Source organism: Triturus cristatus, chromosome 2_1 (genome assembly GCF_964204655.1).
Source record: "Triturus cristatus chromosome 2_1, aTriCri1.1, whole genome shotgun sequence".
NCBI classification, from domain to species: domain Eukaryota; kingdom Metazoa; phylum Chordata; class Amphibia; order Caudata; family Salamandridae; genus Triturus; species Triturus cristatus.
This window is the reverse complement of record NC_140581.1, coordinates 470,077,845-470,093,095: the sequence shown is the minus strand read 5'-3', so window position 1 is coordinate 470,093,095 and position 15,251 is coordinate 470,077,845. Positions and strand designations below refer to the sequence as shown.

Here is a 15,251-nt window from a genome sequence, read left to right as displayed (position 1 = left end):
TGAGGTGTACTCCATCCTGACAATCAACACTGGCTCTAAATTGTGAGCCCTACTGCCCGTCGTCTACGAAAGGGATCCATGAGGTGTACACTCTCCTGCAATCAACACTCCATCTGAATTGTGAGCACTGCTGCAATGACAGCAGGTAAGCAGAGCGGCCGGGGTGCACAGCGCGCTGCGGTGAGAGGGATGGGATGCATCAGCCAGACTGTGCACGTGCGAATAAGCGATATTGCCATGTGTTATGATGTGACCTCTGACCTCATTCAGTCACATCGGTCTAATTTTAAGGACCTGCTGGACCGTACTGTAGGCCTGAGCCAGCGGGCAGCGCTGCCCTACAGACACGTGGCGTTGGCTTTTAGGACACTGTAGTGAGCTCCTTACTAAGTGTACATGCACACAGGCTCCCGCCACTGCATTACACGCACACATTATGCTTCTAGCATGCACTCCGTTCCTTTGTACGTGAAAGTTGGCATAACATTATTTAACCTTGTGTATTCTCGTGCACTCCAACTCCTCTTTGAACCACTAACAGTTGGTAGATCGTACTTCAAAAACGAAGGATGCACTCAACTTCTATTTTCTATCAAGCTTGAAATAAACCTTCATTTACCTCCAGACGTTTCCACCATTAAATTAATTCTCCCTTTTCAGATATTCCATTGATTGCCACAAGAAGGGCAGAGCGGGAGCTGACCCCGCAATGATGCCCTGGCATTCTCACACCTTCTATCGTGGTATCAAGTCACCGTACCCGACCGGAGCCCTGGTCTATCGTACAAACATACCCCGGACTAGGAGCTTGCACCAACATGTCATGGGACACACCAGTGGTGGCAGGTGAGCAGTGAAGCCGGTGTGCAAGACCTATAATTGAGCACAGAGTAGGATAAGGGGTTGGGGTGCAGCACCCTGGGTGCACAGGTGCATGCAAGCAAGCGATTTTCCCATAGCTAATAATGTAGGACAATATTATCAAACAACGGCGATAACATTATCACCACTTTAGCGACAGGAAACTGACGCTAAAGCGACGATAAGGGGTTGATAATATGCCCTTGTAAATTTCCATAGAAGCCCAGGTTCACACCAGAACCGGAGCTTCTAAGGGAATTCACAAGGGCATATTATCAACCTCTTACCGCCCTTCCTTCATAATATGGCCTATAATCTCTGGCCTCATGTATTTAATTTTAAGGACTTGCTGAACCACACTCTCACAGACCCCAGCGTCCTAGACAAACTGGTGACGGAGGGTAAACACTAAGGTGGATGCAATAGGCCGACGCTCTGTCTCCTCCTCCCTCTCTTCTTTTGACACCCCCTCCCCTTCTCCCTTCCACTCTCACTATGGTCCTTTCATTCGGACTACCTTTCTTTACATCTTCCACATAGCACACATACTTAGGTTTCATTTTTGTCTTGCAGGTTTCGTAAGCTGCTTCCACTGGAGTCCAACCCACGTTTTTATTATACTGTTCTATTAAAGTTACATTTCTATTTATTTCTGTTTTAATAAAGGTTACTTATTTTTTCAAATAAATAATTGAGTCTATAGGTCTTCTTTTTCTGATGACACTTGTCTATTGATTATTAAGAAAATCATCTGTTTATACGAGATTTTAAGGACAACATTATTTAATATTAGAGTGCACCTACCAAACATAATCTAACTGACTATTAGACAAATAAAGCCTGGGTAATTGTACAACTTCAAGAGTTCTATGAGTGTATCACTTTATAACACCATAAGTACTGCCAGTGTGATTACAGAACAAACAACACACTGCCTAGGACCACCGAGGCTTCAGGGACTGCCGAGGCCCACCCTGCATATTTAAATAAAGACCCGGAGTGTGGCGATCCACAGACTTCAGTTGGCCTCGAACCCCCCAACAATTAGTAAACAATACCCAGGAAGGTGGCGCTCCCCTAGGCTGCAAAACGTCTGTGCCCTTCCGCGCCTAATTTACATGCGACATTAAGATCCCCAGTCCTACAGAGACACCGTAATATAATAATTGGATTGGCCACGGAACATTACCCACCCCACCAGGGGCCTCATTTAAAAAAAACGGGTGAGTCCCCGCTTTTTTTTGTTTTGGTTCTTTTCTCTCCATTTTTACCATCCGCATCCCCTCTATTACAGCGATACGAGGTTTTCCTCCTCCTCTCGCTTCAAGTTGTCGAACAAGTATTTGCTATCACAGGGTGGAAGCCATGCACCACCCTCTAATAGCAAACACAAATGTCCAGCGAATGCACACCCTGGGACACTGTATGAGCTGCGCCTGAGGTCGCACTCCCTACTACCATGATGAATTTGTTAGTATAAACGCATACTAACACTACTTACACACGTGTAGCACTGCAACCAGAATGTAGTGAAGAAGCAGAGGAAGCGCAAAAATCTGAAAATATAAATCCTACCAGAAGTTGGATGACATAGTTCAATGAGCCGACGACCCTGGCATGAGTAGAAACAGCTACACGAACAAAAACGTGTCTTCAGCACAACGCAAGCAATTTTGAGTAGTGCCTTCTTTTTGCCTTCTCCCACTCGTCGCCAAATTTATGTAGTGAAGATGCAGACAGCAGTGAATCCAATAAGTAGATTTATTACAAGAAAACAAGACACCTGAAACAACCACCAACAGGAGCAGACAGCAAAGCAACCGTCTAATCCAGCACCGTGTACAAACTCCGCAAGGTTCCCCTCATGACAGCCCTACATTCTAACATTACATACTGAGGGCCATATTATCAAGGAACGGCATTAAAATTATTGCTGCTTTAGAAGCAGGAAACTGCCGCTAAAAACGGCAGTAATGGGCTTGATAATATGCCGTAGAGAATTCCAATAGAAGCCTATGTTCTCGTGTTAACATGGGCTTCTATTGGAATTCGCTAAGGCATATTATCAACCCCATTATCGCCGCTTTAGCGGCAGTTTCCTGCGGCTAATGTGGCGATAATTTTAACGCCGTTCCTTGATAATATGCCCCTTCGAATCTAGTAGAATTACATACTAACATTCTACTGTGACTTACAATGGAATACTACACAGAGCACATGACTTTACAGCAATGAGCTCATAGTTTCATCCACGAGTCTTGACACCGGTAGGGGTAAGACTTTCGCTTCCCACTCCCTATATTGTATAAACGTAAACTAACACTTCTTTCACAAGTTTGCTACAGCGCCCAGAGCACAACACTTTACAGCAATGAGCTTACGGTTTAATCCCAGAGTGTTCACACCAGTAGGGATGAGTAGTTTGCTTCCCACTCCCAATATACTATAAACGCATACCAGCACTAATTACACACTTGTACTACAGCGGCTAGTATCCTATACTGCCCAGAGCTCATCACTTTACAGCAATCAGCTCGGTTTCATCCCCAAGTCTTCACACCGGTAGGCGTAACTACTTCGCTTCCCGCTTCCGGTATACTATCAACACACCGTAGCAGTCAGTAGTTCGCTTCCCACTCCTTGTATGGTATAAACGCCTACTAACACTACTTGCACACGTATGCTACAAACACCAGACCACATCACTTTACAGCAATGACCTCACGGTTTAGACTCAGTTTCATACCAGAGTATAGCACCATATCGTATCACCACCATGCCACTCTGAGCAACACCGCACTTTCAGACCTTTAACAGTGAGAACTACCTACTGGCGACCTCCAGTAGGTAATCAAGAAATAATTACAATAGTTCCTGGTTTCTTTTAGCTTTCAAAAATTCTCTCTATTACCGTCTTTCTACTTTTCCATATAAATAGATTTTTTAATATTAAAGTACACATCGAAGTCAGAAATACAACGTATTCTAGCAACATACTTTCTAGAACATTCTACAACACGTGGAGGTTAAAAGTTCATCAATTTTTTTTTTTTAAACCCAACCATATTTTTTGCAACATTTTCTCGAACATTTAACGGCACGTGCAGGTTAAAAGTTCACGATTGTTTTAAGTTCGAACAGTGCCTTCCAAATGCAAGTAGCAGGTGTGGTTGATTTGAGCAAATGTTATCCTATAATATGTACGAGCAAACTGCTTTTTTTTTTTTAAACAAACATACTTTTCCACAAAACGAATGTGCACCCTACTTTTAAAAAACAATGCTTTTCATCTCCCAATCAGGTACCGTTTTGTAAGCCAAAAGAAACTAGTTCCCCATCTTTAAACATATCTCTTATTCTACGAAGGAACTGCATGAGCTACAGACATCTTTCCATACCTTCCAACCATACCTTCAAAATGCTAGTGTGGATCGTAGGACACAACTATGTTTTCTGGTGCAAGAGGTATGCAGAACGTATTGACTTAGACCTAGGTTTACAAAATGTGGACATTACATGGTTTGGACAGAGAGGATAGAAGTGGCACCAATTGTTGCCTTTGGTTAAAACCTGTTTGCATCTCCAACACCCTGACCTCATGATTGTGCACTGTGGTAGAAACGACCTAGGAACATTGACTGGGGTAGATTTGGAAAGGCTTATGAAGGACACCTTTGGACAATTGGTTACTTTTGCCTCAAACTGTCTTTGTATATTCCAATATATGCCAAAGAGAAGTGGAAATGGTCCAAACAATTTTGTCCTCAGATTGAAAAATCTCGAAAAAAAGTCAAAGCAGCTGTCTCTGTTTACCTCAGAGACCACAAAATGGGGTTCATATACACCAACATACGTTTTGATATGGCGGATATATACAAAAGTGATGGAGTACACTTCACAGATCAGGGAAACCAAGTTTTCCTGAATAACTTGAAGCTGTGCATCCGCACTTATATGTAGCTCCAACTAATGAAGACAAAGGCTCTTTTTAGAGCCACCCTATAACTTACAACTGGGGCCCCCTATTTTAGGGCCATATAACGCCAACTCCCACACCCTCGCCAAAATGTATTCTCCACACAGCTGTGGCGCAGCGGCCAGACCATCTCACTTTGCAGCACAGACCTCTCGCTTTGATCCCCAGCTCTACTCACCCATAGGGGTGAGTAGTTTGTGCTCTACAAATACCATATTGATTTACCTTCGCACTCCCTATACAACACCACCTAATCACCATACACAAGCTACAATGTTCTAGATAAGATAGATAAGATAATACTTTATTCGAGTTCAAGATTCATGAAATCATAAAAGTAACATGTTCATATATAGACAAAAGTAAAACCACAATAAAAATATTGTTACACAAAACAGATAAATTACCTAAAAATTGATTAAACATTTCCTTTTTCTTAAAATACTTTTTAAAAAGCCCAGCATTATTGACACAGTGTTCTAAACAAAAGTTCATCCAAGTACCTAGAACTACATGCTGACACTACTTGCACAGATGTGGCACAGCGGCCAGAGCACGTCTTCACAGCATATGACACACAGTTTGGGCTCACGCTTTAATCCCAGAGTCCCGCACCAACTCACCTTACCCGCATCAGACTCTACCCAATACCTCACTTAATTTCCGTAGCCCATCACTTACACACCAGTAGGGGTAAATACTTCGCTTTGCACCCCCTCTATAGCACACCCTAAACACCCCACAGAGGTTACAGAGCTCCTACCCTCCTATTTCCCATCCGAATCACCACCAATGAATTTGGTGGGGCCTAACAATGTTAGGGGTTTCAGCGGCAGTGAATGATGAATGAATGAATAATTTAACGGTTGAGCCAGTATGGTTTTAGTCGTTTATGGTGATTCAGATGGCAATTACCGAGATGAAAATGGAAATGCATATTTTAAAGTCACTGATTGGGCGGATTCACCGCTACAAGATGATGGCGTAGCTGAAGGCAGGGGTAATGACCGATCCACGGCAGAATTGCGCAATGAGCAGTGTTTTGATTGTATAATATGGTCTTAAATTTACCAATGTGACTCTTGATGGTATTTATCTGAAGGACTGCAATTATACATATGAATTTCAAAGTTAAAAACGCTGTGAAGTAAATCATGAGAAACGATAAGATCTGTTTAATCGTTAATGCTTGGGCGGATTTACCGCTCCAAGGTGGTGCCGCGATTGTTGATACACGAGTCCCCCTTTTCTATGTCTATGACACTATGATGAAATGTAATTTAAATGGCTCCTCTCAGTGCCGATGATAGACACTGAAGAAGGAATTTCCGAAAGGCGTTTGTTGTGGCAATAAATTGATAGCGTGAGACTTCTCCGGGAGTGCTGTACTCTTTACAAAAGAAACGTTTTCGGGAGTCTGGAGCGGGGAAGATATAGTATAGAGAGAGACATTAATTTGTGCTTAACGTGTATACAGGTAACTGTATAGTTTTCTTGTTATTTGAATAAATACGTATGGCTCTCTGGTTTACCACAATATGAAAATATGATCTTACTACCATATCTATAAGTGCTTCACTAATGAAATATTGAGGAAAATAAATTTAAAACACATTTTTTTTTAAAGGAAAATAAGCTTTTATATACAGCAACACCTGAAAGTGTGAGTTTCGGACTATCAGTATTTGCACATATGGCACTTTAGGCAATACAATTGTATATCCCTTTATTATTTTCCTTTATACGTGTACATCCTTTCTATGTAAATAGGCAGCTATATATTTTATTACTTCACTCCTACTACAGAAAGAAAAACCAATCTTGATCTCCCTCCAATGCACTACTCTGTCCAATTCTATACTGCTCTCAATAAATCCTCTAACCCTCCTTGACTCATCCCAAACCTCAGTCTACTACTATGAGCTCCCCTATAACACTTTGCAGACTCTTCCATCCGCTGTCTCATCCCAAACCTATAACTAATATGATCACTGAAATAACACCATCTAGACTCTTCCCTCCTTTATCCTATTCAATCAAATTAACAAACTCAGATGCCCACTGCTCAAATTAGCAACTTATATGTCCCTATAATAATACACCACTAATCGTTTGGGTTCTGGAGTAGTGTGCTACTCGCCGAAAAGCTCTTCAACCCCTCGTCAGGGGGAGAAAGGGCTGTATAAATACAATTACATACTGAAGATAAAACCTTCCTAATTACGCTCTTTTTTGCATAAAAAGTGTAGATTTAATTAACTTTCCACTGCTTTTTTTGGAAGAAATTGTTGTATTGTTTGCATTTGTTACATCTACAGAGCTGTTGAGGCACTATCCAGGAATTACTCAAGATAATTTGTGACAAAATTGCCATTAGAGTTCCTAATTGGACCGACCCACTGTTCGTACAGATTGTACTAACCAGGTCCCTAGGATGTAGGGTTTGCCCCATATTTTTTCCACCTACCTCATATTACAGACATCATTGTTTGCCTACTGATAAATTTGCACAAGGTCCATTTTTGTTATTAGTATAGAAAAAAAAAGTTTGTTTAATAAGCTAGTCTCTAAAAGGTTGCTTTTTATGATATTTACTATATTTGGGCATAGTTAAGAGTTGTTCTCAAGGTTGGGTGAAGTTCAGTCCACCGGATAGCAGCGCTGGGAAATTTAATGGTTCTTCCTCTGTTTTTAGGACTCGCTCGGTATCGCGTAAGCGATCGCTCAGCGAGACTCTAGTAAAGGAGCTCCCAAAAAGTGCTCCCAAAAGCGGATTGCATGGCGAGCATGCGCACAATCACGTACATCGTGCCCCCATGCAATCCGTTTGGCATCCTACTTCAAAGGGTCCGCTCCCCCGCCTGGAATGCGCTCCCCCGCCAAGCGCACGCGCCACGCTCCGCCAGGCTTGTCTTGTTTTTTTTTTTTCTTGAAGCGCGCACGCTTGTCTGGTTTAAAATGAGAGTGCACTTTGAAGAGCACACGGAGAAACCAAAATATTTCATTTTGAGGAGAATGTCCGATCAACTCTTCGCCTGAAAACTGCCTCAATTGAGCCTTCGATCAATGATATTGACTGAAAGGGACAGTCCATTTGTCACTGCGTGTATCATCCAATTGCGTTCAGTCCTGACGGCCATTAACCACCCTCTAATCATGTGATGGAGTCAGTGTAAACATCGCCTTCACAAGAAGGGCTGAGCGCGCCGCCTCAGCATCTTCCACACAACACGCGCGCAAATTAAACACAGAGGGGAGATAATGCGCCCGCCGCTTCTAGAAAATGAGCCTTCTGGGAAGTGCTGAAAGTCATCGCCAGATCGCCTGTCTACCTAATGACAGGGCGAAGGAGTTATATTGTTTTTGAAAATAGCAGGTGTTATTCCTCTAATGCAAGGCCCTTGTTTGATGCTGCTATTGCGGTATTGGCAAGCGGTTGACAATGGCCACAATACAATAAAAAGCCTTAAAAATGCATAGGACTCGGAAGCGGTTCTACTCAGTGATTTTCTTTCAGTTGCGAGTAAGAACGACGAGACCCCGAGCGATGAATCCACCGAAATGTCATTAGATAGAGAGATGACCTTGAAATGACGCTTGCCCGGTTGCGAAGCTCTCGTTCGAGCCAAAATGCTATTTCTATGAAAAAAAATGAGCGAATACAACATGTATAAAATGACGCTGATGCTCTAACGTCCCTGTGCTAAATTGTCCAGAGACAGCAGCACATCTGTTTATACATGATTATTTGGGGCTGTAATGCTTATTGGCATCTGTGTAGCGCATCTTCTTTCATTGGTCTAATCGCTGGGCGCCCCAGGATTAAAAGTCGGAACAGAAAGGCAGAATAACTGCTGGGGCACAGGATATAGCAGAAAAGCTTTTTTACTTCATCGCAGTAGGTGGGGGCACCATTTCCCCTAAAGTAAAGTTATCTCTGCAAAAATCACCGCTTTAAAAGCGGATTAAACACAGGCGAGGGTCCTCACTGTGCCGCCAGATGTGCACAAGTATTAATTAATTCACCTTTGATATTGGGCTGGGAGACAGGGTTATCAGCAAAGCATGCGTTTGATCGATTTTCGTTTGGTGGAAAAGAGAAGTTCTTCCAGTCTAACTTTCGCTCCAGATGTGCTTCCTCCTGATTTTAAGAGCTGCAAGAAGGTAGCAGACAAAGCCTACACGCCAGAAACTCTGATCGATACCATACATAGCCAAATAACGTTTGGGAAAGGCACCCTCTTTATCGTTATTTGTGTGGTGTCAGAGCGAACTACACCTATGCACTTTTGTAAAAAACAAAAAAATCTTTGCAAGCTCACAAACATTGAAAGAAAGAGGAGCATCTTGGCACACACCATCCCCAGAGAGCCGAGGGTGGGCTCCCACTCCCTCACCCAACCAGAGGTCATCCACTTGAAGCCAAATTCCCAGGCGCAGGAGGCCCACACTTCTGCGACAAGCATTGGCATAGCCAATAGGTCTCGCCTTTAGGACCTTATAAGTGTTTAGCCACGCAATAGTTGATGTTGTTGCACCAAGGAAATTATGCTGCATAACTAAATACTTATAAGGTCCCAAAAGCGAGACCTATTGGCTATGCCAATGCTTGTTTTAATCTGTTCTTGCTTGTTAAGTTGCAGTAGGAAATCCAACCATGTTGGTTAGGTACATTTCCCAAATGATTGGCATTTTAATCCATTATGTGGAAAGAAATTATACTCCTCATGATTACCAAAAAAGAGTGCATTTAAACGGAAAACCGATAATTCCCCACAAGTTGGTGGCCAATTTTAAAATGTGTACTATTCTATACAACAAAAATGAATAGGATTGCTTTAATCTTACAGACATGCTTCAGATTGGGTTTCTGCAACATTACAGAAAAGCTTTGTCGTCACCCCAAACTCTATAAGGTGCAAGACACTTAAAAAAAACAGTAAGATGCAGGTAAGAGTACAAATGCTTATCGTTTATTTCTAGCAGTATTACAGAAGGTGTGCTATATGGAATTACTGATCATTAAAACAATTCTGAAGCATGGTAATCATTACCTCACATCAGTTTACTTTAAATCAATCACATCACAATACAGTATGTGTGGCTCCAATATATACAAGGATTTCCATGACCATATCATGAGTGCAGACTCCTTTCTTCTTTTGGAGGGGAAATTTGCTGGATGTATAGCAGCGTGGTCCGGACGCAAGTCTGCATCACCAGCAAGTGCTCCATTACTGCCTTGGAGGAGAGTTGTGAAGCGACACATGGCAGAGGAGCCGCCGTGAATCACAGCGGCTTGGATCTGTACAGTCTGTATTTTACTGAGCTGTGTAACAGAACGGTATTAGGGCCGCTACCTTTTATAAGTATTTTTATGTAGCTGCTCACCGCAATTGATCTGATGGCCCACTGGGGCTAAAAAATTGTTTGACACTACAAAAACCATCATGCATTTCAACCCATGAGTGTAAGGGGGTGGAAATTATATAAATATGGAATAGAACTTTGGTGTCAATTAAGCAAGAATGCCGTTACCTGTGAACAAGGTCAGATAAGACCGAAACGCATTGGGGAAATTACAGCCGGTAACTTGATTTGAATAAAAGGATTTCCATGGCCATATCTTAAATGCAGACTCCTTTCGGAGGGGAAATATCTGAGATATATACATTTAAGGTACTCAAAAACTAATTTTATATAGAAACTGCTCTGCTCAGACCAATATCTTAGTTACGAGCTTGCTGTACAAAGCTACAAATAAAAAAAATAACAATGCTGGCACACTTTTTTAAAAACTAAACTTGCCAACTTCAAAACTAAGAAAGTGTATTAGAACATTGGAAGCTCCATTGAAAGCAATGTAGTGCTCCGGGCTTATAATGGCTGGTATAAGCCCAGAGTGCCAACATTCCAATGTTTCTTTGTTCACAGCTCTGGCTGTGAACAAAGGCTTCAGGGAGCCTGAGGGGATTTGAATCCCCTTGCGCTCCCTGAAGGCTTTGTTTTATTTGTTAGAACATTCTGCCCTCTAGTGGCAGAATGTTCTAATAGCCTTATAGCCCTTCGTAGCAGGGCTATACCGGCTTTTAAAGTCCCTCTGCTTTGTTAAAGTCCCTCGCCTTCTGCTCGGGCCTTTAACGATGCAGCGGGCCTTTAATAGCCGGTATAGCCCGCTATGGCGGGCTATAAGGCTATATTAAATACTACTTTCTATTGGACTGAACATGTGTTTTCTATCATGTCAACTGCAGTTACAGGGTTGAGGTTATGACTAGTCAAAACAGTAAATGCCATGGGCCTTCATCGGGGTAATCAACATTATAAGTATGTAAAAACAGCACTTTGTCCAAGTATTCTGAGCTGGAAATAGCAAGGCTGGTTTCAATAGTACAGGTAGTACTTTTTTTTTTTTTTTTTAAAGCTTTATCCAGGTTACCCACTAAACTACTTTTCGGCACAAACACACTGCACTTGCAAGTAAATACCTGCCAATTTATGCGGATTATTTCAAGACATCCTAACATTAGAAACGTACATGGCATGTAGAGTACACAAACTACTGGTGGGTAGCAGAAAGGGGCAAACATTATTCATGGTAATATCGGGTACTACGGCAAGCAGATTAATATGTTCACACAAGTTTAACTATGAAACTACACCCACATGTAAAAGTGTTGTGGTAAAATCTAAAAGAATGTTTTATAGCGAAAAATTTAACAATTCTCTCACCAGTAAATTTTATTAAGTGGATTCTATTTTAGATCAACGTGGAACAAAAGCATCTTACATGCCGTTACAACACAAACAAATTATGGGCTGCAGGAGTCAGGTGGGATAAGAAATGCTGACTAAACAGTCAAATTGATTATGCTTCCCCAATAATTTAGATCACGAATATAGTGAAACCAAGCAACATCCAATTGAAGTAATCTGGTCATTAAAACTAAAAACTAGCCCGAGTTCCACAAACAAGTTAGCAAAGGACTTACTGAAGACTCTTAGATATCGCAATTAAGTTTAAACACAAATAACGTGTCACACATGAAGCAAGAGGGATCAACTAAGTATTAACTTACCAGAGCCAGTCTAAATTTTATCGCCACCACAGCTACATACGGATGGATTCCTTACATTTCACTAAATCAGTTCAATTTTAATTGTCCATTCAGCTGAACCCAGCAATAGATAAGATAATTTTTTTACTGCACAATTACTTAAAATCATTGCATTCGTATTAGGTTAAAATCAAGTATAAAGTGCATAGTTTGCAACATTATGGTCCAGCTATTCTTAAGTTAAACATTTGTAAACTATTTTATCAGTTTTGAAGGGATGAAGAGTAAAACGGTGACACAGCTTTGTGTATTATAGTTCTATATAGTTATCCAAGTCCAAAGTGGATTTTACAGAAGTCATGAATTTCAAGAAGCATACAGTCAGTTGCACTGAGTCGCCTTTCATACACTCTACCAAAGCTTCTTGACATGTCTGCACGTTTAAAATATGTCAAACATGGCGAAGAAAGTAAATTCTCAAGGAGCACAGTTTCTGACAGATACACACTATGTGAATTATTATTTTCTCTTCTCCCCCACATAGTTGGCACTGTGTGGCTATGTCTTCCTTATACCCTTGGCCATACTTATAAGTCAGTAGTGGAATTAATCCGGACCGTAGTCTCATTAGTTGGCGCTTCATTATTGGCTTTACGGGAGAAGACAGGTAGTATGGCAGGCCCCCACTGTTTTAAAGTTGACGCCCAACTACCACTCAGATTTTTCAGGCTTAGTGTGTCACTGTCGGCCGACATTAACTTTGCTTGTTTGATTAATAGTTTTTCTGCTGCAGTTGTGTAGGTATGGGGGCAGAGCATATTTTGCGAGCTTCCAGTACTTCTATGCAGTGTGTTAAAAATTTGTGCCAAGTTTACCCCAGGTTGCTTATCATTAACCAGATGTACTTCTTTAGCGTGTGGTCCCGGGTTTGTATGGCTTTCAGGCAATAGGCTATGAACCTAGATTTGAAAAGCCACTTTTGAGATGTCATGTTAAATTCGGTACGGATTTGCACAGGGGAGGTAGAAGTCAGTAGAAAAAATGCTCTGCAGAAGTAAGCTGACTGAGTTCTGTCCAACCATGTTGACATTGTCTTTAAAGAATATCGTGCCATAGGCCACTAACAGTAAAAATGTTGCCCCCACTGCTCGAATTAGGGAAGTAACCCAACAAATTATCCTCACGCAAGACTGCCATAACACAATGTTTTCCTTTGGGGAAAAGGAGTCCTGTTGGCAATGCGTGCAGTGAAAAATGCCCCAGGAGAACAACCATATTCCTAATTAACTTTCAGCTGCTGTTTGAACACCTCACTCTTCCGTGATGGCTCTACTGGTTTAAGAGATTCCAAGGGCTCGTACTCACCGCATACGGCTAACGCAACACAACAGCAAGGAACATAGATTGACACATTCATAGCATAGGAAGACCGAAAGGAAAAGTCGACCAAGAATAATTAATATGATCGCCCGCTTTTGCTACGTACTCCGAGAAACAAAACAATTTTTCTTCCAAACAGATGGTTACTGCGCATCGTTACTTAAGACCAAAGTTCTGTATTGTAAAGATATATCGGTACTGTGTGTTTACTTTTTCACTAGCAGAGCCTATAGTACATAATTTTGACAACCAAGCCTTTTGTTGTTTTGACATCTAAGAGCACCACTGTGAAAGTTGCCCAACTAGACGTACATAAATAACACCGAGTCCTGGCACTCGAACATGCGAGTTTACATTAGGGGTAGGAGCAGGGAGAAGCAACGCAGAAGATGACTAATGTCACGTTAGTCTCAGGCAGTGACTGAAATTGAAATACATAAATGCTGATACACACTATCCTAAAGTCCCGTTTGTTACTCTCCAATTAAAAGTATTTAATCCCTACTGAGAAATCCAGGTGTTCCCCTTTCAAATTTAAGTGCATGTACTCAGTGATTGCGCATTTAAAGCAATGATCCCAGGGCATGCTTTATTAATTATTACAACACGCTAAAACAGTACTCTTGCGGCCTGTGGGCATACAAGAAAGGAGACGTAAATATTCTCAATCTGCTATCAAAATAAACAAAACCACCACCGAACAGTTGCAGAATCAACGGACGGCAGGGGCAAAGACCGGGCTGTATCTAGGACGTGTATCGGAAATTCGCTCAGGCTATAGGAAGAAGATGTACCATAGCGGTGATACGTTTCTACCTCCGAGGCAGGTCTAGCAAGGACTCTGGGTGGCCGAAGGGACGCGAAGCTCAAGAGTAGCGTCAAGGTGTCATCGAAGAGAGGAGGCTATAATCTATACGCGAATAAGGGTAGTTCTTCTTTGTTGACATCAGAAGAGCAGATTGCCGGTTTCTGTGTCTCGCATTCAAAGGGTGAACAGATGCACGGCGCACCCACCCTGGAGTCACTTAAGGTGTGGCACCCGAGCCACAGGCCCTAACTTCAGTATGGGTGGGTACCCACCTCTGAGAACAGCCCTGAATAAGCCCCCTTAATAAACTGCACATGGAGGCAAGACAAACACAAGTAACCTCAACATGTAGTAACCTCTCTCTGGGAGATCTTAAGGAGCAGCTTTTCAGCACAACAGTCCCACCCATTGCCGCCTACCCCCTGACCCAAGTGCGCCTTCTATTTCCAGGTGCCCCTCCTTCCCCGTCCTCACCTTGCTGAGCACCCCACACCGCTCCACTGGAGCTCCAGACTCTGTCTCCAGGTCCTCTTCGGAGCCCGACGAGTTCCAACTCTGGTTATCGGACATCAGATGCCCGGGGGGCAGGATGGTGACTGCGTGAGACTCCAGCCCTGCGGTAGGTGGTCCCTGAGGGACTGTGCTGGGCAAGCAGTGCAGACAGCTTCACGATCTCACCGGCGTCTCCCTCTTCTATCGAACAGACCTGAATGGAAGTTCGGACACAGCTGACCTCGAACCACTCTCGATCTGGAGCTCAGAAACTGGTCGTCAAAACCCCGAGATAGGAGCTTACACTGCCGCCATCTTCCCCTGTGACGGAACTAACTCCCTGACTGTCCGGAGCTCGGCATGGAAATTGAAAAGGGACCAGCTTAGAGCCGCTGAACATCACGAGAAAAGACATAAAGAAAAGACAATTTATTACAATTGTAGAGAGCAAGGAGGGGTCATGACTAACTGGAGGGACGCCTCGAGTGAGTCATCATGATGCTCCTCCCTTCATTCTACAATGGTAATGAAACAGCGTGTTATACTTTGCTCAACATGTTTCTGGCATTACATTTTTAATGTATATGTATTTTAATAAAGGTATTTAACCATAACCAGCATTTGAGGGGTTAACTTTGTGGAGTAAAGTAAAATCACACGGAAGAGTTACTGTAAC

At 42.4% G+C, this 15,251-nt stretch overlaps 1 protein-coding gene across 2 annotated transcripts in view; it reads right to left on the bottom strand.

The window, feature by feature from the left end:
* Positions 1-14,988, bottom strand: part of CERT1 (ceramide transporter 1) — a 944,792-nt gene extending 929,804 nt beyond the window's left edge. Inside the window, exon 1 of one of the 2 annotated variants that reach the window (XM_085632300.1) lies at positions 14,558-14,988. In XM_085632300.1, coding sequence (XP_085488426.1) covers positions 14,558-14,653 — 96 coding nt within the window. In that variant the 5' untranslated portion in view covers positions 14,654-14,988. The remainder of the gene's footprint in view (positions 1-14,557) is intronic. The other variant, XM_085632301.1, reaches the window with a different exon arrangement.
* Positions 14,989-15,251: the final 263 nt, after the last annotated feature.